This window comes from Vulpes vulpes, chromosome 10 (genome assembly GCF_048418805.1).
Source record: "Vulpes vulpes isolate BD-2025 chromosome 10, VulVul3, whole genome shotgun sequence".
Classification (NCBI taxonomy): domain Eukaryota; kingdom Metazoa; phylum Chordata; class Mammalia; order Carnivora; family Canidae; genus Vulpes; species Vulpes vulpes.
This window is the reverse complement of record NC_132789.1, coordinates 30006384-30028732: the sequence shown is the minus strand read 5'-3', so window position 1 is coordinate 30028732 and position 22349 is coordinate 30006384. Positions and strand designations below refer to the sequence as shown.

General features: G+C 45.6%; 1 protein-coding gene across 2 annotated transcripts in view; it reads right to left on the bottom strand.

Annotated features, from left to right (window-relative positions):
* KLHL22 (kelch like family member 22) overlaps window positions 1–10485 on the bottom strand; it is a 38067-nt gene extending 27582 nt beyond the window's left edge. Inside the window, exons 1-2 of one of the 2 annotated variants that reach the window (XM_072723449.1) lie at window positions 10331–10485; window positions 3771–4036 (exon numbers count right to left, since the gene is read on the bottom strand). In XM_072723449.1, the coding sequence (XP_072579550.1) occupies window positions 3771–3997 (227 nt within the window). In that variant the 5' untranslated portion in view covers window positions 3998–4036; window positions 10331–10485. The remainder of the gene's footprint in view (window positions 1–3770; window positions 4037–10330) is intronic. The other variant, XM_072723451.1, reaches the window with a different exon arrangement.
* Window positions 10486–22349: the final 11864 nt, after the last annotated feature.

Below are 22349 nucleotides of genomic sequence, written 5' to 3'. Positions count from 1 at the left end.
GGTTTGGCGCCTGCCTTTGGCCCAGGGCGCGATCCTGGAGACCCGGGATCGAATCCCACGTCGGGCTCCCGGTGCATGGAGCCTGCTTCTCCCTCTGCCTGTGTCTCTGCCTCTCTCTCTCTCTGTGTGTGTGACTATCATAAATAAATAAAAATTAAAAAAAAAAAAATTTAAAAAAAAAATAAAATAAAATAAATGTTCTTAGATATATTAGAAAAAGTTTTATTCTTGGAAGTGCAATGAACTATTTCCAGAAAAACTGTTATATCCACAAGTTACTCCTAAGCGAATATACAAAATGCTAACCGATGAATCTTAAAAAAAAAAAAAAAAAAAAAAAAAAAGGCTGATCTTTCAGCTTTTCTACAGGATTGACATCTTTCAAAATAAGAGCTAGGGAGAGAAAAAAAGATTGAAAGAAAAATAAAATATATATCTACTCCTTTTGTTTTTGTTGTTTTCAACCAAAAATTGATGCTTAATTCTTTATCATAGTCTTAACTACTTTTCTGTAACACTGGAATTATGAGCAAATAAAAACTTCAAGGGGAAGAAACTTTTAAAATGATGTCCAGGGAGTCTGGTGTAGCCAGTTAAGCATCCAACTCTTGGTTTCAGCTCAGGTAATGATCTCAGGGTCATGAGATCAACCCCCACATTAGGGTCTCTGCTCAGCATGGAGTCAGCTTGAGATTCTCTCTCTCTCTCCCCCTCCTGCTCCTGCACGTGCATGCAATCTCCCTCTAAAATAAGTAAATCTTAAAAAATAAATAAAATAAAATTATGTCCATACCTCATACCTATTAGGATGGCCACTACCAAAAAAACTAGAAAGTAACACGTGTTGGTGAGAATACAAAGATAATGGAACCCTTGTGCATTGCTGGTGGGAATGTAAAATGGTGGCAGCTACTGTGGAAATCAGTATGGACATTCCTCAATTTTTTTTTTAAGATTTTATTTATTTATTCATGAGAGACACACACAGAGAGAGAGGCAAAGAGACATAGGCAGAGGGAGAAGCAGGCTCCATGCAGGAAACCTGATGTGGAACTCAATCCTGGGATTCCAGGATCATGCCCTGGGCTGAAGACAGGCACTAAATGGCTGAGCCACCCAGGGATCTCCTCCTCAATTCAACACAGAATTAACATATGACATAGCAATTCCACTTCTGGGTACATAGCCAAAATAACTCAAAGCAGGGTCTCAAGAAAATACTTGTACATCCATGTTCACAGCATTATTCACAATAGTCAAGAAGCAGAAATAACCCAAGTCTCCATCTGTAAATATATGGATTAACAAAATGTGGTCTATTCACACAATGGTTCAACCCTAAAGAGGAAAGAAACTCTAACACATGCTATAACATGGATGAACCCTGAGGACATTATGCTAAGTGAAATAAACCAGTCACAAAAGGACAAACATATATGATTTCACTTATAAAAGGTTCCTAGTGTAGTCAAATTCTAGAAACAGAAAGTGAAATGGTGGTTACTGGGGCCGGAAGTAGGGGTGTAGGGAGCTGTTTACTGGGTGCAGTTTCAGTTTTGCAAGATGAGAAAGTTCTGGAACTCTCTTCCACAACAGTATGAATACACTTTACACTACTCAGCTGTACACTTAAAAACAGTTAAGTTGGTAAATCTTTTTTTTTTTTTTTAAGATTGTGTTTATTTATTTATGAGAGACACACAGACAGAGAGAGGCAGAGACAGAGGGAGAAGCAGGCTCCATGCAGGGAGCCCGATGTGGGACTTGATCCCAAAACCACAGGATCACACCCTGAGTTGAAGGCAGATGCTCAACTGCTGAGCCACCCAGGCGTCCCAAGTTGGTAAATCTTATCATATGTTTAAAATCACAGCAGGCCACCAACAAAGTGGAGGGCATGAAGAGCACAGAACATTGCAGAATGAGGGTCATCTCTACTGCTAGGATACCATAACCAGATGTCCAGTAGCACCCTCTGATGTACAGTGGGGAACGTCAGCTTGTTCAGGCCCCCAGTCCCCAATCCAAATCCTGGAGGCCAAGTATGTTTCAAAATTCAAATGGTTTTCACTGGAAAAACACAGCACAGCACCCATGCCATGTACGATATCAGACCCCTGCAAGGTCTGGGTCAATACCTCACAACCAAACTCCTTAGTATTTTCAAAGCAAAATATAAAAGACATATACTAAGGAGGATAAAAATAGGGGTACTTGAATGGCTCAGTCGGTTAAGCATCTGCCTTCAGCTCAGGTCATGGCCCTGGAGTCCCAAGATCGAACCCCACGTTGAGCTCCCTGCTCAGCAAGGAGTCTGCTTCTCCCTCTGCCCTCACCCTACTCATGCTCTCTCTCTTAAATAAAATATTTTAAAAAGTAAAGGAAAATAAAATAAGCCTCACATCAGTTTAGGGCAGGTTTTATAATTTAATAGATTTGTACCAAAATTTAAAAAACAAAAACAAAAACTCATGGAAAAAATGGCAATGTGGGAGAATCCAGCTTTCCCCATCCCCCAACAAAATTAATGACTAGAAGCTACTAACAAAAACAGCTCGAGGAGACCCCCTGAATACACTCATGAAGTTTTAGCAACACAGTAAACAACAACAACAACAACAAAAAAAAAACAACTTTCAAATTTCAGAGCTTAAGGGTTTCAGAATTATGGACCAGTATTTGCAAAAAAAAAAAAAAAAAAAACAGTGTATGAATGAAGAGGAACTTAGGAAACCAGTTACTGGGATCCCTGGGTGGCGCAGCGGTTTAGTGCCTGCCTTTGGCCCAGGGCACGATCCTGGAGACCCGGGATCGAATCCCACATCAGGCTCCCGTTGCGTAGAGCCTGCTTCTCCCTCTGCCTGTGTCTCTGCCTCTCTCTCTCTCTCTCTCTCTTTCTCTCTGTCTCTGTCTCTCACGAATAAATAATAAAATAAAATCTTAAAAAAAAAAAAAAGGCACAACTTCACATATCACACAGCTGTGTGGACAATGTGTGTATGGGACTGACCACTTGGCCTTGACCTCAGCACCAAGGGCGAGAAGCCTGTTGACCAGGGCTCATGTGGGCTTCTAGCCAGCATTATGAGAACACCACTGGAGGCAAGGGGCACTGAAAGACAAAGGCATAAATTGCCAATATCTTAAAAAGGGCACTGTATGTGTCTGTGTGTGTGAAGAGAAACCAAATATGGCAAAATACTAACAACTGGTATTCAGGTGTTTGTAATATTATTCTTTCAACTCTTCCACAGATTAGAAAATTTTCAAAATGAAATGCTGGGGAAACCAGAGTATATAGAAAATCTGTTTTATATCAAGATATAGAAAATTTATTTCATAAAATGCAATAGGACAAAAAGAGTCAAACATGCTGTCTTTTAAAACACAGGAAAAGGCGGGGGGTGGGGAGTGGGGAGCCTGGCTGGCTCAGTCGGAAGAGCATGCCACTCTTGATCACAAGGTTGTGAATTCTAGTCCCATGCTGGCTAGAGATTACTTAAAAATAAATAATTAAACTTAAAAAAAAAAAAAAGAAAAAGAAAAGAAAAGAAAAAAGAGAACATGCCCCAGAGACAGAACTGAAAGAAAAAGAAGACCCCTCTGTCCCACTCACTGTAACAAGCAGTCCGAGAAGCTTGGGGTGAGAGGGGACTTGGCAGCTTGACTGGTCCCTCCCACCTGGTCACTGTGGGTACCAACACAAATACCTAGCGGAGCCAGGATTACCTGTGTTACTTTACTTGTGAGAACATATGGAGATAACTCACCTGAAATAATCGCAGGATGCAGCCAATAGGATTCGATGGGCCTCAATGTGTCTCCCCTCCACCACCAGGACAACATCAAAGAGGATGCCACTGTCCCGGAGAGCCAGCAGCCCTCGGAGCAAGGCCTGGGAGTGCTGTGCACTCCGGTAGGTGTTGTTGACACAATGCGGGTGTGAGGGCTGCACAGGCAACTTGCACAGCTGGGTGAACTCCTGCTCCTCTGCCATCCTGACCACCACACCAGATCTCACAACCGCGGCTGTCAGCTGGCAAGACAGAGGGGACAGGGAATAAGCCGGGGTGGCAATACCAAATAGTGCACAGATTGGTCCATGGCACTTTTGTTCCTCCCACCAGTTTGCCTGTGCTTCCCCTGAGGCCTTAAACCCTCGAATTTCCTTTCCCCTCCCACTGCTTCTCCAAACTTGGGGGCTCCTTTCCTGATGACCTGTGTACCTTCATCTCTAAGATTCTTCATTAAATGTTATCTCCTTCAGCATCTCTGGGAAACAGAAGGATTCTGGAGACTGATCTCGGCTGCGGCCCTGGCCCTACGATAGACTCACCACATGACCAACATGACTCTCATGACTCTCAACCTCAGAGTCGCTCAACTGCTGACCCATCCCCGTAGTCCCGCATCCTTTTTCATTTCCTCAAATGAAAAAGGGGAAATAAATCACCCTGCTGCTGGGGAAATCTAAAATTGGTAAATGATGAATATAAAGCACCAGCACAGAACCGGTTCTGAAGAACTCTTCCTCTCTCCCATTGAGAAAGAACAAAACTGGAGTGCCTGGCTGGCTCAGACAGGAGAGCATGTGACTCCTTATGTCTGGGTTGTGAGTTTGAGCCCCACGTTGGAAGTAGAGTTTACTTTAAAAAGAGAGAGAGAAAAAATAAATAAATAAATAAATAAATAAATAAATAAATAAATAAATAAATAAATAAAAATAAAAAGAGAGAGAGACAGAAAGAATAAAATTGGGTTCCCTCACGTAGGAATGGATGCATAAAAATGACAACAGACCTGAATGGTGGCCAGGAGACCCAGGAGAGGGTCCAGGACCTGTCTTCTTTTACCAAGATTCAAACACAGTAACTTCAACTAGAGCTGCTGCATACAAGACCACCTGCAGCAGGTTTTTATTTCAAGGTTACTTTGTAATAATTGAATATGTTCAAAACATGCACAATGATTTGAGTTGAGCCTCAGAAACCCAATCAATAAAACAAACCTTTGGCTGTACATTCTGAGTCAGGGGGCAACCAGTCCTGCACTGTGCTCTGGGGCTAAGCTAAGCACTCTCTAGCCACAGCACTGCCATCCAGCCAGCAGGTGGGAACCCAGGTGAACATCTACCTTCCCCACCTAGGGCCATTCCACTATCCCCTCCCTTAAATTAGTTTTTTCTCTAATTCCTTATACTGTATCTTTAAGAGAAAAAAAATGAAAGGAGCACTTAGCTGACTCACTTGGTAGAGCACAGGACTCAATCTCAGGCTTGTGAGTTCAAGCCCCATGTTGAGAGTGGAGTCTACTTAAGATTTAAAGAGAGAGAGAGACAGACAGATATTCTACTATAAAACTTGCCAGGTGAGCACCTGGGTGGCTCAGAGAGTTAAGCATCGGCCTTTGGCTCAGGTCATGATCTCAGGTCCTGGGATGGAGCCCCTGCTTAGTAGGGAGTCTGATTCTCCTTCTCCCTCTGCTTCTACCCTCTGCTCATTCTCTCTCTCATGCTTCTCTTGTCTCTCTCTGTTTCAAATGAATAAATAAAATATTTAATATAAATATATAAATATATAAATATTTAAATAAAATATTTAATTTATTTATTCATGAGAAACATAGAGGCAGAGACACAGGCAGAGGGAGAAGCAGGCTCCCTGAGTGGGGCCTGATTCAGGACTCGATCTCAGGACCCTGGGATCACAACCTGAGCCAAAGGCAGACACTCAACCACTGAGCCACCCAGGTGTCCCTAAAATCTTTAAATAAAGTTGGTTAAGCATCCAACTTTTTTTTTTTTTAAGATTTTTTTTTAAGATTTTATTTCTCCGTGAGAGGTACAGATAGAAGAGAGGAGGCAGAAACATCATTCAGGGAGAAAGTAGGCTCTTCACAAGGAGCCCGTTGTGGGACTCGATCCTCAGACCCCAGGATCATGGCCTGAGAAGCTAGAGGCAGACGCTCAACTGCTGACCCATCCCGTAGTCCCGCATCCAACTCTTTTTTTTTTTTTTTTTAAGATTTTATTTATTCATGAGAGACAGAGAGAGAGGCAGAGACACAGGCAGAGGCAGAAGCAGGCTCCATGAAGGGAGCCTGATGTGGGACTCGATCCCGGGACTCCAGGATCACGCTGCGGGCCGAAGACAGGCACCAAACCGCTGAGCCACCCAGGGATTCCCCCACATCCAACTCTTGATCTTAGGGACGAGAGTTCAAGGCCCGAACTGGGCTCCACACTGGGCATGGAGTATACTTAAACAAAAAGAGAAAAAAACCTTTGCAAAAAGAGACCTCTGTCCTCACTACTAGACTCAGGAGCACTAGCACCATCCAACATATTCTACATCCCTCTGTGGCCCCTCAGGGTGCCTCCTAGATTTGGGACCTTCACCATCTACCCACTGCTTCCTCTATACCCTGGACTGGCTCACACACAGACATTCAGGGCCAAAGGATATCCCCCACTAACCACCTCTCTTGACTTGAAACTCTGCCCCATGGCAATATGCCATCTTTTCTGATCCCTTCCCATCAGCCAACACACTCTGCCCCAGCCCACCGCTCTTCCCCAGGAATCTACCCTATATTCCCAGATGCACCTCTAGCTCGATGCCTAATCCAGCTAGCAGCCCTCCCTACTGGTCTAGTTTACTTACTAGTTTTCATACAGCCACAGTTTCCATGTCAGAAACCTCATGGTTTCAATGATCTCTTTTCCTTTTTATATCTGTGTCCTACCAGACCTTCCAGCTTTGTTCTGTTTTTTTTTTTTTTTTAATTTTACTTATTTATTCATGAGAGACAGAGAGAGAGAAGCAGAGACATAGGCAGAGGGAGAAGCAGGCTCCCTGCAAGGAGCCTGATGCGGAACTCGATCCCAGAATCCTGGGATCACAACCTGAGTCAAAGGCACTCAACCACTGAGCCACCCAGGTGTCACTCAGGTCCTCCAGTTCTGATTCCTTCTCTCCCATCTCAGATGTCCATCCAGTTATTCCTCCATGGCCACCACCCTGGGTCAGACCACAGCACTGGCTACCAACTGGTTTCCTTCCTTGTGTCCCATCCTCCCCAGCTCCCCTGTTTAGGCTGCAGGAGGTCCCCAAATGCCCAGTGAGTATCCCACCTGGCTTCTCAAGCACTGGCTCTCTACTGCCTTCTACATAGGTCTCTCTGTGATCTGGCCCTTAGACCAAAGGGACACCTGTCATCCTCTAAACCATCAGACTCCTACCTAGACCTGTCTTTAAAACCTCATATTGGTCAAGGTCTAGCTTGATGACTTCTCCCTCTGTCATTGTATCAAGAACATGACAGGCATGCTCCATCATTGAAGCTTTTCTATCTACCCACCAGCTACGGCTTTATCTCCTCCACATTGCAAAACTCCATGGCTGTTTGTAGACTTGTAACCAAATGACTCTGAGCATTTAGCTCATTATCTCCAAGTCTCAGCTTCCTCCTCACTACTGTGACCACTAGGGAGTTAAGAAGACCTCTTTCTCTAAGGCTGGCAGCAGGGACTGACTGCTCCAACAGACATCCATCCTCAGTGGGTCCCCACTGCACATTAGCATTTCTGTCCCTTTGGGAAGGGATCCATGGCAGCTACATTTATTACAAATACAGAATACAGTAGGAGAAGACTGCCTCCTTGGGCAAGCAAAGCATATTTACCAAGCACAATTTAAGGAACTAAGGTAGGTCTCGAGGGCCACGTGAAGAAAATGAACCAATTCCCTGCTCTGAAAGAGCATAGCTTGGAGTGCAACACATTCAAGACCATGCATCACAGCCTTGTTCATAAAGCAAGCATTGGCCACGACCAAAAATGTCCATCCTCAGAGGACTGGACTCTGCAGCAAAGTAAGCCAACAAGAGTACTAGACAACAGTTAAAATGGGGAAACTAGAACTCAAGCTATAGTCATCAACATGGAGAAATCTCAAAGCCATGGGGGGGGGGGGAAGCACACTAAAGAATATATGTGGTACACAAAGTTTGAAATCATGCCATCCACTTTTGTTTTTAGACAGGTGTTACAATATAACAGAGCATAGACACATTAAAGGAATTCAGGATCATGATTTTTCTCCAGGAAGGAAAAAGAGAATGTTTTATTCCTTTAAAACAAGCAAACAAACAAAAACCAAGACAAAACATTAGGATCCAATAAGACTAACTTTCCTGTTTGTATGAAATATTTAAAAAATAAACCCTCAAACTTATCTTTTAATATGGTCACATTCAAATTCAAAAGGTGCAGAAAGGCATTGAGACTTAAATTTTCCTCCCACTTAGACCCCAATCAAATCCTCTCCCAGAAGAAAACTACTATTCGATCTTCCTTGTCAGGGGGCATCTATAGATTCGAAGGTAAATCTGTAAATCTACACCAGTTCCCCCCTTCCTTAACTTTTGCATATGAAATCCCTCCCAGTCCATTGTATCCATAACCACATGTTATTTAACCAGTCCTTTCAGACAGACATCAGGGTTTCCTCCAATTGTTTGCCTTAGTAGTTACAGACTGAAAGTCATTTAGCTATGCTACATATACAGCAGTTATCTGAGGAAAATTTTCTAGATACAGAACTGCTGGCCCGTGTTAATTTTAATGTGTATTTGTCATTTGAATGCATATTGCCAAATTGCCCTCCATAGAGGTTGTACTAATTTATTCTTCCACCAGCAAAGTATGAGAACCTGGTTCCAACCACTATTTAGCTGACCAATACCATTTCTTTTTCTTTCTTTCTTTTTTTTTTTTTAAGATTTTATTTATTTATTCATGAGAGACACAGAGAGAGGCACAGACACAGGCATTGGGAGAACCAGGCTCTATGCAGGAAGCCTGAGGCGGGACTCGATGCCCGGTCTCCAGGATCAGGCCCTGGATTGCAGGCGGCGCTAAACCGCTGCGCCACCGGAGCTGCCCATGACATTTCTTTTTCACTCTTTGTTGACTTAGATGAAAAACAGCATTTCATAGTGCAATTATGTTTCAGTAATTGACAAAAATTTAAAAAATAAAAAATTAAGTCAAATGCAACACTTCTTTTAAATACCTTTCCCTGCCTATTTTGCTGAAATAAAGGACGTTCTTGGGAGAGCTCACTCGGTGACACCTTCGTCTCTTATTCATTTTACAGGGATTACTCCATTACGAAGTCCTTCCCTAGCCTAAGTTCCCTCCCGCTCCGTACATTTCTGATTCTACTCATCACAAGGAAGGCCCCTCTGTTCCATGTTGTTCAAAGCTTTTGAAGGCAGCAGCAAGGAACCTTTATGTCCCAAGCAGGTACAAACTGAAGGACGTAAAATGATTTTTTATGAACTCATGGATGACAGAGTCAAAAGTATTTTTGAATTTTCAACTCAATACCATTTACTGGGCAGGCACCCCTCAGTCCTCTGAAGTGCCCCAAAAGTGTCCGCCCTCAACGAACCCCAATCCTTGGCAGCATGAAGCAAGGTACTGCAACAAAAGGAAGAGAGACTGTTGGGAAGAGGAGAGGACGAAGTAGGTACTGATTTCCAGAATGGGGAGCCATCATTGGGGTGCCAACTCGGATGCGCTCTGGAATGAGTCTTCCAGAAAGCTGAGTTGGGGCATCGGGCGCGCCAAACCTGCCGCCCAGGCCCGGCCCCACAGAGGCCCGACGCGAAAAGGACTCCAAGGCATAAGGTGATGGCGACCAGGCGACCGACCGGCGGCGACTCCGCGACTCCGGCCCGCCCAGGACTGCAAGGAGAACCCGCGCCCGACGCCCGGGGACGCGGAAATTCTGCAATGACAGCGCGATCTCCGGCTTCTCTCTGGAAACCGCGCAGGTGGCGAGGTTGGACCCTCTCGGCTGCAGCCTGCGGGCTGCTGAGGAAACTGAGGCTGGCAGGCGAGGTCCAAGGTCACGCCAGGTGGTGGCAGCCAGGCCCCGCCCCACTCGCCTGTTGCAGGACCCGCCCGCGCACCCGCGCACAGCACCGAGGGTCGCGGCTGGGAAGGCCGCGCTGAGACAGACCCGCCGCGGGCGACAGGCCGGCCCAGGGCCTCGAGGCCCGCAGGCCCCGCAGCCGCGGGGAGGCCCAGCATCTCCGCGAGCGCCAGCTCCCCGCCCCGCTGCACCCGGGGGTCCCGCCCGCCGCGCCCCCGCCACGTCAGGCCGCGGGCTCGCCTCAGGCCGCCACTCCCGCGCCCGCGGCCCGCGCCCGCCCCTGCGTCCTCGCGCCCCTCAAGCTGCTCGCCCGGGCTCGGCTGCCGCCCGCCGCCCGCCCCCCGCGCTCCCCGCCGCCCGACCCGTTCGGCCCGCGCCTCGCAGCTCACCTGGTGCCGCCGCAAGCTGAGGCCGCACTCGCCGGAGGCGGGAGCGGGGCGGGCGGGCGGCCGCGGGGCGGGGCCTTGGCGAGTCACGTGGCCGCGCCGCGCAGGCGCCGGGCGGGGGCGGAAGGAGGAGGGGGGCGGGGGCGCCTCGCTGGGGGGCTGGAGCGGGGTGCGCCGCCCGGGGCGACTCTTCCGCGGATGCGGCTCTGGCCTTGGCCCAGCCCAGGAGAGCTCCGGCCGCCGGGGTGACCGTGCGCCTCTGCACCGGGCATAGTTCCTGGCACCTGGCGGGGCTGAACGAATGAACGAGTGAATAAATGAAGCGATGCCTTTTGGGAAGGGTCGCGCCCTGTAAACCTGTTTCCTCCTTCTTTCTCTCGTTTCCTCTCTCCCAAATTTCCTCCCTCACTCATCCCTTCCATCCACTTCCTTCATTTCTTTCCTCCTCATTACCGCTCACTCATTCTCTCATTCATTCCCTCACTCACTCATTCCGCCCTCCCTCACGATCCCTTTAGCTCCCGGAGCGTCTGCTGATCGCCTGCCCTCTGCTGGGTGTTGGGGAGAAGAGATTGGACCCTGCCAGCGGGAACGGGTGTTCCTGTTTACCGAGACTCTGGAATAAATCCAATTCCCATTCCAAAAGGCTGGACCCAGCAGTCCGCCGGGAGGCTCTTAGCATTTATTTTTCTACGCCTCACCTGCAAGAGGATCTTGTCCTCCGAGGCTCACCTGTAATTGCCGTGTCCAGAGGAAAGGAAGAAAGTAAATGAAAGAAGTAAATGAAAGCAGCCCCGGTGGCTCTGCGGTTTGGCACCGCTTTCGGCCCAGGGCGTGATCCTGGAGACCCGGGATCGAGTCCCACATCCGGCTCCCTGCATGGAGCCTGCTTCTCCCTCTGCCTGTGTCTCTGCCTCTCTCTCTCTCTCTTTCATAAATAAATTAAAAATCTTAAAAAAAAAAAAAAAAAAAGAAGAGAAGAGAAGCACTGTTCTGGCTGAGCCTAACGTCTAAACAATGGCCAGGAGAGTAGGACCAGACTCTGGGATCAGGGGTTCCCAATGGGAATGGGCTTCTGGGAAGACTTTCTGGAGGAGGTGAGCCCCTAGCAACCTAACAGATGAGAACTTTTGGGGAGTGGGAGAAGCATTACAGGAACGGGAGTGTCAGCAAAGGCACGGAGACGAGATCCCGTGAAGTGAATAGTCTGGAAACTACCAGAAGTTTCTGAGTCTGAAGAGAAAACTGGAAATGACCCTACCTCTGGAGGTGCAGGTGGATATGGCCCTGAGGGCAGCCTTCAGTGAGGCCATGGGTTGCAGACTCTGGACTAGAGAGTAGGAGGAGGCTGAGTATGGGGGCAGCAGTGAAGCTACAACCTCCCGTGAGCAGGGAGTGGGGACAGGGAGGTGCTGGCTGAAAACCTGGGAAGGAGGCAAGTTCTCCACTACTACACATGAGTAATGGGTGAGGAAGAGTGAACCCATGAGATGGTGGAGAACAATGAGACTACACCCATCACAAGGAGATTGGAGGAAGAGCAGGTTTGGAGGAAGACAAGGCTCACTTTGGCCCCAGGAAGGGTAAAGAGACTGCAGATGTCCAGCTGAGGACTTTTCAGGCTGGAGGTAAAATCATGGACATATCATACACTTTAGCCAGAGGTGATACACTGAGCCAGAACAAGTATGAAAAAAAGAGAGTAAGTCAAGGGCAGAGCACAAGGTGTACTGGTGTTCCAAGGGACACCCAGAAAGCAAGAACCCCTAGAGGAGACAGGGGAGGAATAATCTCAAAGGTCCAATGGGGCTAGGTATGAGGGTGGCCTCAGTGGGGAGAAGAGGCAAAGCCCCTGGATCTACTCCAGGGAGGCCTTTCCTTGCAGTGGCAGAAGGCAGCCTGCAGGGACTGAGCTATGAAAGGAGAGGAGGACAAGAAGACTGCAAGGGTGGGTCTGGGCTCTGAGATGAGGACAGATGGGACCACAACTTGAGAGACCAAAGAGATCACCTTCAGGATGGAGAGAGGAGCTAGAGGGTGAAGAGGATGAGGATGAGTGAAGGGGAGAAGGCCAGGAGCAAAGTAGAGTAAGGCCAAGCCTTGTCTTCTTGGAGCTAGAGGGACCATCATCTCAAAATATACCCAGATCAAGTCAGTGGCTCCCCCACTGGAAAATTCTGGAGGAGGGGAGTGTCAAGGGAAGAGAAAACCCCAGAAGCTGTGGTGTGCAGGATAATCTGGTGTCCTCCCATGGATGTGTTTGCTTTCTAGGAGATCCCTGAGGGTACGAACTTCCACCCAGTCCTCCATGGCTATATTCCCAGAACAGAGCTACCACTGAATAGGTTCTAAGAAAAATAAGTGGAGGGAATCGGGAGAAAAATAAGAGGCTGAGAAACTGGTTAAAGAACTGATACAGGGCAGCCCCCCCCCGCCCCCCCACCCCGTGGCGCAGCGGTTTAGCGCCGCCTGCAGCCCAGGGTGTGATCCTGAAGACCAGGGATCAAGTCCCACGTCGGGCTCCCTGCATGGAGCCTGCTTCTCCCTCTGCCTGTGTCTCTGCCTCTCTCTCTCTGTCTCTCATGAATAAATAAATTAATTAATTAAATAAAGAACTGATACAGATGATGGAAAACTTTCTAAACTTCAACCCAATGAAAGATATTTCAAAAGAAAAGCCAAACACACTTGTCTGCTACACAATTTGGTCGCAGACATCCTAAACAAAAAATAATTGACGAAACATTTGCAACAAACTTGAGAGCAAGTGTCAAGTACTATATAAAAAATTCATACAAGGGGTACCTGGGTGGCTTAGTCTGTTAAGCATCTGCCTCTGGCTCAGGTCATGATCTTGGATCATGGATTTGATCCTCATTGGGCTTCCTGCCCAGCAGGGGGTCTGGTTCTCCCTCTCCCTCTGCCCTCCTCCCTGCTTGTGCTCCCCCCCAAATAAATAAATATAATCTTTTTAATTTTTTTAAAGATTTATTTATTTATTCATGAGAGACACAGAGAGTGAGAGGCAAAGACATAGGCAGAGGGAGAAGGCTTGGGGGGAGTCCCCTGATGTGGGAATCCATCCTGAACCCAGGATCATACCCTGAGTTAAAGGCAGATGCCCAACCGCTGAGCCACCCAGGTGTCCCAACAAAATCTTTTTTTTAAATTATTTATTTGTTCATGAGAGGCATAGAGAGGCAAAGACATAGGCAGAGAGAGAAGCAGGCTCCTTAAGGGGAGCCCGATGAAGGACTTGATCCTGGTACTTCAGGACCACACTTGGAGCTCAAGGCAGACACAACTGCTGAGCCACCCAGGCACCCCAATAAATGAAATCTTTTTAAAAATTTCATACAAAACGATAAAAATACTAAGATTCCAATGGTTAGGTGGAAATGGACATAAATGGATAATATTCAAAAGAGAATAAACAAATTTAATACCTTCAAGAATCATCAACATCAAGGAAAGTGAAAAAAAAAAGCAAATGATACAATATATCAGTGAATATCATTGCAACATATATAGCAGACAAAAGATTATTACCCAGAATATATAAAGAACTTCTAAAAATCGATAATTAATCAATGGGCTAAATGTCTGGTAACAGATATTTACTAGAAACTCACAGAAAAGGGCAGCTCTGGTGGCTCAGCGGTTTAGCGCCGCCTTCGGCCCGGGGCATGATCCTGGGGACCCGGGATCGAGTCCCGCGTTGGGCTCCCTGCACGGCTCCTGCTTCTCCCTCTGCCTGTGTCTCTGCCTCTCTCTCTTTCTCCTCTCTGTGTATTCTAATGAATAAATAAATAAAATCTTAAAAAAAAAAGAAACTCACAGAAAAGGAAGTCCCAGTGGATATAAACAAAAGAAGTCAAGTTCAATCTCATTAGCCATCCGGAAACGCAAATAATACAGCACATTTTCATACATTGTTAAAGAAAAAAATCATTCTGCGACTTGTTAAAACAGGAAGGAAGACTATTCAGGAAGACTATTGCAACAGGGGTATGCCAAGGGAGAGAGAGATTAGGCTGAGCTGTGAATACAACAAAGACAGTTTGGAATTTGTAGGAAAGAGCTGACTGAGGGGATCAGTAGATGTAAAATTACTAATAACAGACATCAAGGGAGGGAGATTTTTGCTAAATTGGCCTATCAGGCTTATCATAGCTGGAGGATGAAGAATTTGACTGGGTATCAAAGGTGGGGGATGCTCCCTGAACTGATTTAGTAGAATTCTTTGCTAAGACTAAACTAGACAGGCCAGGGCAGCCGGGGTGGCGCAGCGGTTTAGCGCCACCTGCAGTCTGGGGTGTGATCCTGGAGATCCAGGATTGAGTCCCATATCAGGCTCCTGCATGGAACCTACTTCTCCCTCTGCCTGTGTCTCTGCCTCTCTCTCTCTGTGTGTGTCTCTCATGAATAAATAAATAAAATCTTAAAAAAAAAAAAAAACCTTTCCTTTAAAAAAAAATAAAAATAAAAATAAAAATAAACTAGACAGGCCAACATTGAAGCTTGGTTAAGAAGAGAGCTCAGAGGAGTCCGACTAAAGTTTGGTCAAGGAGAGAGCCTTTGTCAACATGAGCACAGCAAATATAAATAAGATGAGATCTAGTGTTGGTTGATGAGGGTGAGAATGTACATACATTGCTGATGAGAACGTAAATCAGAACAGCTAATTTGGAGCGTACAGTGTTTTTTAAAATATATCTGCAAATTCTTTGACTCTCCTCCCTTCTCAAAAGGTAAAGCTGAATCTTCCTTCCTCAACCTCTGGACTTAGTGACTGTGTCTTCTAAGGACTAAAATGAGGCAGAAGAAAAAGCCTGTGGCTTTCAAGGCCAGGCTATAAAAGATGTTGTTGCAGCTTCTGTCTTGCTCAATCTGCAGAAAGTGAGCCACCATGTCAGGAAGACACACAACCAGCCCTAAAGAGAGACCTCAATGGAACTGAGACCTCTGTCAAAGCCAGCACCTACTTGCCAGCCACGCATGAGCTGCATTGGAGGCAGATCCTCCAGTCTTGGCCAGGCCATAGTCTTCTGAAGTCCCACATCTGTCTGGAATCTCAAGAGAGACTGAACCAGAGACCTAGTTAAACCTCTCCTGAATTGCTGACCCATAAAAACTGTGGATGATAATAAATGTTGATTACTGTTGTTTTAAGATGCTTGAATGTGGAGTAATTTGTTAGGCAGCAGCGTTAGATAACTAACCCCTACAATGACTGGCAGTAGCTATTAACATTTAAATAAAATGTAAAGTGTTTCTCTGCAAACCAATGATTCCCCTTCTGGGTGTCTATATTGGAGAAATACTGCCAGAGGGAGGCAAGACAGCATGGCGGAGAATGTTTATTGCAGCATGCTTTCAATTGTGAAAAAGCAGAATCGAAGTGAATGTCCATAAATAAACCATGGTGCATTGTTATTGTGGAATAACCTGCAGCAGGTGATCTAGGGGTGTGTAGCAATAACTTCTATTAAGTGACAAGGACAAACTGTGGAAAGATCCATATCCTATCATTTATTCAGAAAACAACCAGCGTTTTGAGGACTAAAGCCATCCTAAACTTTAGTTCACTGTCTCCAACAAGATGACTTCTTATTAGGCCATACCAGGTGAACGAGACTTTATCCAGAAGAATGAAGTTGCAATAATTGTATTGTTTCTTTCAGGAACTTCCTGACAATCCATTTATCTGAACAACAGATTACTCAACGAGCCACCATTAGAAGGAATGGTCCCATGTCGGAACAAAAGATAGCTCAAGATAAGGTATCTTCAAGCCTGTTGACTCTTCAGGGCTGCATCCAAACCTCGCCAGCTGAGTCCATCACTCCTGAACTATTATATATCAAGAGTTCTGCCCAATTCTAATCAGGCTGCAACATTGAAAGGCCTACCTCCCCTTTTATAAGTTCAGTTGACCTTTAAGCAACTGGATTTGAAACGGACAGATGCACTTACATGTCAATTTTTTAAAGTAGAGTAGAAAATGTATTTTCTCTTATGATTTTTAAATTTTTTAAATTAATTAATTAGTCAATTTTTAAAAAGTAGACTCCACACCCAACATGGGGCTTGAACTCACAACCTGAGATCAAGAGTTGCATGCTCTGCCGACTGAGCCAGCCAGGCACCTACTCTTATGATGTTCTTAATATCATTTTCTTTTCTCTAGCCTACTTTGTTATAATAATAAGGTATATAGGAGATCCCTGGGTGGCTCAGCAGTTTAGCACCTGCCTTCGGCCCAGGGTGTGATCCTGGAGTCTCAGGATCGAGTCCCGCATTGGGCTCCCTGCATGGAGCCTGCTTCTTCCTCTGCCTGTGTCTCTGCCTCTCTCTCTCTCTCTCTCTCTCTCTCTCTGCCTCTCATGAATAAATAAACAAAATCTTTAAAAAAAAGAATAAGGTATATAATAAGTATAATATACCAAGTATGTATTAATTGACCTTGGTTTTGGTAGGAGTCCCGGTCAACAGTAGGCTGTCAGTAGTTACTCAAAAATTAAATGCGGATTTTCAACTGTGCAGAAGTTGGCACCTTTAAGGCCTGAGTTGTTCAAGGGTCCACTGTATAAACATCCTGCCTTTGACCTCCTTCCCCCCACCAACAATTCCATTCTCACACACACAAACACACAATTAACAGTAATTTCTTAATGTCACCAAGTAGTCAAGTGATCACATTTCCCAATTACTCTACACATGTTCTCCTTTGTCGCTTTTTTTGGGGGGGGGGGGGGGGTTGTTTTTTCATTTCTAATTTTTTAAAAAGATTTATTTATTTATTCATGATAGACATAGAGAGAGAGAGAAAGAGAGAGAGGCAGAGACACAGGAGGAGGGAGAAGCAGGCTCCATGCCGGGAGCCTGACATGGGACTTGATCCCAGGACTCCAGGATCACACCCTGGGCCAAAGGCAGGCGCTAAATCGCTGAGCCACCCAGGGATCCCCTAATTTCTAATTATTTAAAAATAGGTTCCATGCCCAACATCGTGCCCAACATCAAGCCCAACGTCAAGCCCAATGTAGGGTTTGAACTCATGATCCTGAGATCAATACTTGAGCTGAGATCAAAAGTCAGACACTGGGCAGTCCTGGTGGCTTAGTGGTTTAGCGCCACCTTCAGCCCAAGGTGTCATCCTGGAGACCTTGAATCGAGTTCCGCATCAGGCTCCCTGCATGGAGCCTGCTTCTCCCTCTGCCTGTCTCTCTCTCTCTTTCTGTGTGTGTCTCTAATAAATAAATAAAAGATTAAAAAAAAAAAAGTCAGACACTGAACCGACTGAGCTATCCAGGCACCCTTTAGGTTTTGTCTTTGTTTTGTTGTTGCTTTTTGAAGTTTCTTCGAATCAAGATCCAAACTGCATACAGCTGGGAGACCTTGAAAGTCTCTTTTAATCTTCAGGTTCCCTTCCATCTCGTGTTTTTCTTCTTGTTGAAGAAACCAGGTCTTTTGATCCGTAGCTTCACCCAGACTGAATTTTGTAGTCTATAATGTGATGACTGCTGGCAGGTATGCAAAGTGCTCCCTTCTTAGAAAAAAGGTGAAAAACTGTAAAAATTATGTGATAGGCCCTTAAGGAAAATTTCATACTTCAAGGGAGTACTATGCATTGTATAGAATACACTCTTTTCACCTATCAGATTCCAGTCTTTCCTTGCCCTAGCTGATTTACAACCGTACAATGTAGATAATAGCAATGCAAAAATAATTCTTGTCCATAGACATGCAAATCATGCCAGGTGGAGACTCAACTGGATTTTCTTCCTCCACTGTAGGAGAGGCCAGTTTTGTCTCATTTACATTTTCATTGCAATATTCCCCAATACTAAAAAAACTAATAAGATGTTACCAGCTTGCTTGCTTGCTTGCTTTTAAGATTTATGATTTATTTATTTACTGATTGGTTGACCCAGTTAGTAAAGCATCTGCCTTTGACTCGGGTCATGATCCCAGGGTCCTAGGATCAAGCCCCATGTCAGGCTCCCTATGTCAGTCTCCTGGGAGAGCTTGCTTCTCCCTCTCCTCCCTACTTGTGCTCTCTCTCTCTGTCTCTCTCTCTCAAATAAATAAATAAATAAATAAATAAATAAATAAATCTTTTATTAAAAAAGAGATTTTATTTACTTGAGAAAGAGCATGAGCAGGAGAGGCAGGGGGAGAGGGAGGGAGAATCTCGAGCAGACTTTGCTGAGCATGGAGGCCAACAAGGGGCTTGATCTTATGACCCTGAGATCAAGGCCCAGAGATCACAACCTGACCCAGAACAGAGTTGGACGCTTAATCGCCTACATCACCCAGGCACTCCTGTTATCAGATTTCTGTTCAATGAGTTAATATCTGCATGAAAGTTATGATTTTACCTACTTTATTTTTTTTATTTTACCTACTTTATAAAAAAGATTTTACTTATTTATTTTACAGAGCAAGATGGAGAGAGGGAAAGAGCAGAGGGAAACAAACAAGTGGACTCTGTACTGAGTGTGGAGCCAGACTGGGGGCTTGATCCCACAACCCTGAGATCATAAGCTGAGCCAAAATCAAGAGTTGACTGCCTAACTGACTGAGCCACTCAGGTGCCCCAATTTTATCTATTTAAAAAAATATCTCTTAATATGTGTAATATTTGAAATTCCATCAAATGTAAGAGCTTTCAAATATAAGTCCCTAGAACTCAGGACCCATGTCTAGTGCCTGGGCTGAGGAAATCTTCTGAAACTCTAACAGAGATCTGTGCATAAAGATGTTTGTTATATCTTGCCTGTAATAGGAAATCAAACATCCAGAATCTAAATGTCCAAGAACAAGGGAACAAGTAAGATGTGACAGATTTCATAGATTGGTATAGGATACTATTATTAAAATTATATTTTAGGGGTGCCTGGGTGGCTCAGTCGGTTAAGGATCCAACTCGATTTCAGCACAGGTCACGATCGCAGGGTGTTGAGATGAAGCCCCACATAGGGCTCTGCGCTCAGCATGGAATCTGCTTAAGATTCTCTTTCTCCCTCTGCCTCTGCCCCTCCTCCTGCTTGGGCTCTCTCTCTCTCTCTCTCTCAATAAATAAAATCTTTTTAAAAAATGCATTTTACACTGGTTACAGTTGGTCCTACATAGACTTGCCCATGATGTGGTTTTACAATATAAATTATAACTAAAATTCCAGTTACTAAAGGGTTGTTAATACTTGGGGATATGCTTATGGTATGATGTTAAGTTTACAGTACAGGATCAAATGGCATCTACACCATGACTTGTATTTTTTAAACTAAAGGGTGGGTAGGAAAAGATGGAAAATTTATCAAAATATAAATGGTGGCAGCCTCTGAATGATGGGATTTATAATATTTGGTCCTTTCTCAAGTTTCCATGTATTGCTTTTAGGAGAAATAATCACCACTGCTCCCTACACACACACCGGCCCTGCCATCCACACACAGAATCAATTGCAGGCTCTATGCTAAACATAGTAGAGGGGTTATATTGAGCAGGTGCTGGGGTGGAAGGGGGTGGGGCACAGATGATCACCTTTCATGGACTTGATTACCAAAGCAAGGAGTGGAATCAGAAGGAGTCCTCATGTGAGTTTGAAGGGAGACAGAGACGGAGGCTCAAAGAGCATGTGCAAGGCTCCCTAGAGGGAAAGAAGTTCATCTGCCCCAGATGCTTCCAGCTCCCAGCTCCTGCAGGGCCCAGAATGATATTCACAAAATGTGTGACTAGTGGATCACTAGTGGATCCGTGGCAAGGTAGCCTGCAAGAACCAGGAGGACAGAGACTTAATCACTCTCAAGTCATGTAGGATACAGGTCAAGCATGGGCATGGCTTCAGCTTCCTCCATCATTCATCCTCAGGATCTAAACCATCCACTTTCACACTGGGGCCCCAGGGAAGGGGGAAGGTCTATAGGTGTTGAGAGAGTGCAGGTCCATTTCAGGATCCATCTTCTCTTGGTCGTCCTGTTTCCCTAGGCTAAGAGGTCTGTGGCTGTCTCTACCTCCTCTCCTTCCTTTGGCACCCATTCGGATTCTAACCAAAGACCATTGCTATATGAGTTACCACCTCTGGGCCCCAAACAAAGGGACAAGTAGAAATAGAGCTCTGGAGCAAACATTAAAGGGGGTAGAACTTAATTTTATCCCAATGATAAACTCTTGACAGGCCCCAGCCTCTGTCTGTCTGTGAATCTGTGTCTGTGGCTCTATCAGCCTTCCAAAACCAGAGTGCAGAGGGGAAGAGATGTCCTGGGGACCCTATTGGGTTGGACATGATATGAAGTCCACCCTTTTCTTTCAGAGCTCCAGGGAGTCTCATTTGCCAAAGGGTTTGACATTGAGGACGGATTTTGCCAGTGAGATTATGAGACCAATAAATTGATGAACAGAATGTGCAGAGCCAAGGATCTAAATAACAAAATGCATTTGAAGCCCATATACAATATAGGATACACTGCAATCATATCATTGGGAAGGTATTTAGAAAAGTGTTTAGATATCAACCTAAAATGTGCAAGTTGGCTCAATTGGTAGAGTATGTGACTCTTGCTCTCAGGATTGTGAGATCAAACCCTATGGTGAGTGTGAAGTCTACTTTTAAAAAAAAGTTTAAAATGTGCAAGAGAGTGGTGATGGTTGTACAACCTTATGAGTATGTGAACAATACTAAGAAAGACTGAATTGCACACTTATTTTTTTAAAGATTTTATTCATTTATTCATGAGAGACACAGAGAGAGAGGCAGAGACATAGGCAGAGGGAAAAGCAGGCTCCATGCTGGAAGCCCGACATAAGACTCCATCCTGGGTCCCCAGGATCATGCCCTGAGTTGAAGGCAGACACTCAACCACTGAGTCACCCAGGCATCCCTGAATTGTATACTTTAAAGAGGTAAATTATATCCCAGTTTTTAAAAATGTGCAAGAGGAATATAGATAGGGTGATCAATCATGCCTTTTGACCTGAGATGCAGGACTTTCAGAGATAAAACCCAGAGAGTCCTATGCAAACCAGGACAAGTTGATCATCCTAAGTACAGAGTTTTTAAAACGTATTTTTAAGAGAATGAACAAAAAGTTTGAAGATCATAAAAAGCTCTCAACACAAGGCCTGAAACCCTGTGGGCAAGAGGGGCCCCTCTGGGGAACCTGCTCACATTCTCTCTCCCAGTGCTCCACACTGCAGCCCCCTACCCCAAGCTCCTGCCTGGGACACAGAGACAAAGGGTGTTCATAGCCTAGCCTGGGCCTGGCACTTCACAGGCACCAGTCGGTGCCCACTCACACTCTTTGAGGCCCATGTTGGTGACTGCTCACTTGGCACTTGGGAACCATCTAGGTTTATGATTTTTGCCACCTACCCCCCACCCCAAAACGCCTGAGGCACAGACAAGGGCCACATAGATTCCATCCAGCAGAACTCTGATAATCCTCAAAGTATCCTTGGCTCCTCCCACCCCCTCATATCCCACCTCCAGCTCACTTGCCTCCACCTCCACCCAACAAGTTTGTGTGCCGTCAGGCCTCAAGCAAGGATCTGGACTGTGCTCAAACGAGGACATGGCTGTTGGGCCAAGCAAGATTGCCTATGTCCAGAATTTTTTTTAAGATTTCGTTTACTCATGAGAGACACACACAGAGAGGCAGAGACACAGGCAGAGGGAGAAGCAGGTTCCATGCGGGGAGCCTGATGTGGGACTCCATCCCGGGTCCCCAGGATCACGCCCTGGACCGTAGGCTTTGCTAAACCACTGAGCCACCTGGAGCTGCCCCAAGTCCGGAATTAAATAAATGTGGCTTAGGCTCCTTTTATCACCACCCCTTACAAAATACAGTGGGATATGAGATTCCAAAAGGCTAGCAGAAAGAAGCAGTGACCGAAGTCTATGTGGTCACACTTTGGATGTGGCACTGTAAGGTAGTGGTGGGAAAGCAGAGCCCAGATCACTTTGGCGTAGTACTTGGGCCACAGTAGGTGCTGCGAAATATGTGATAAATAAACAATC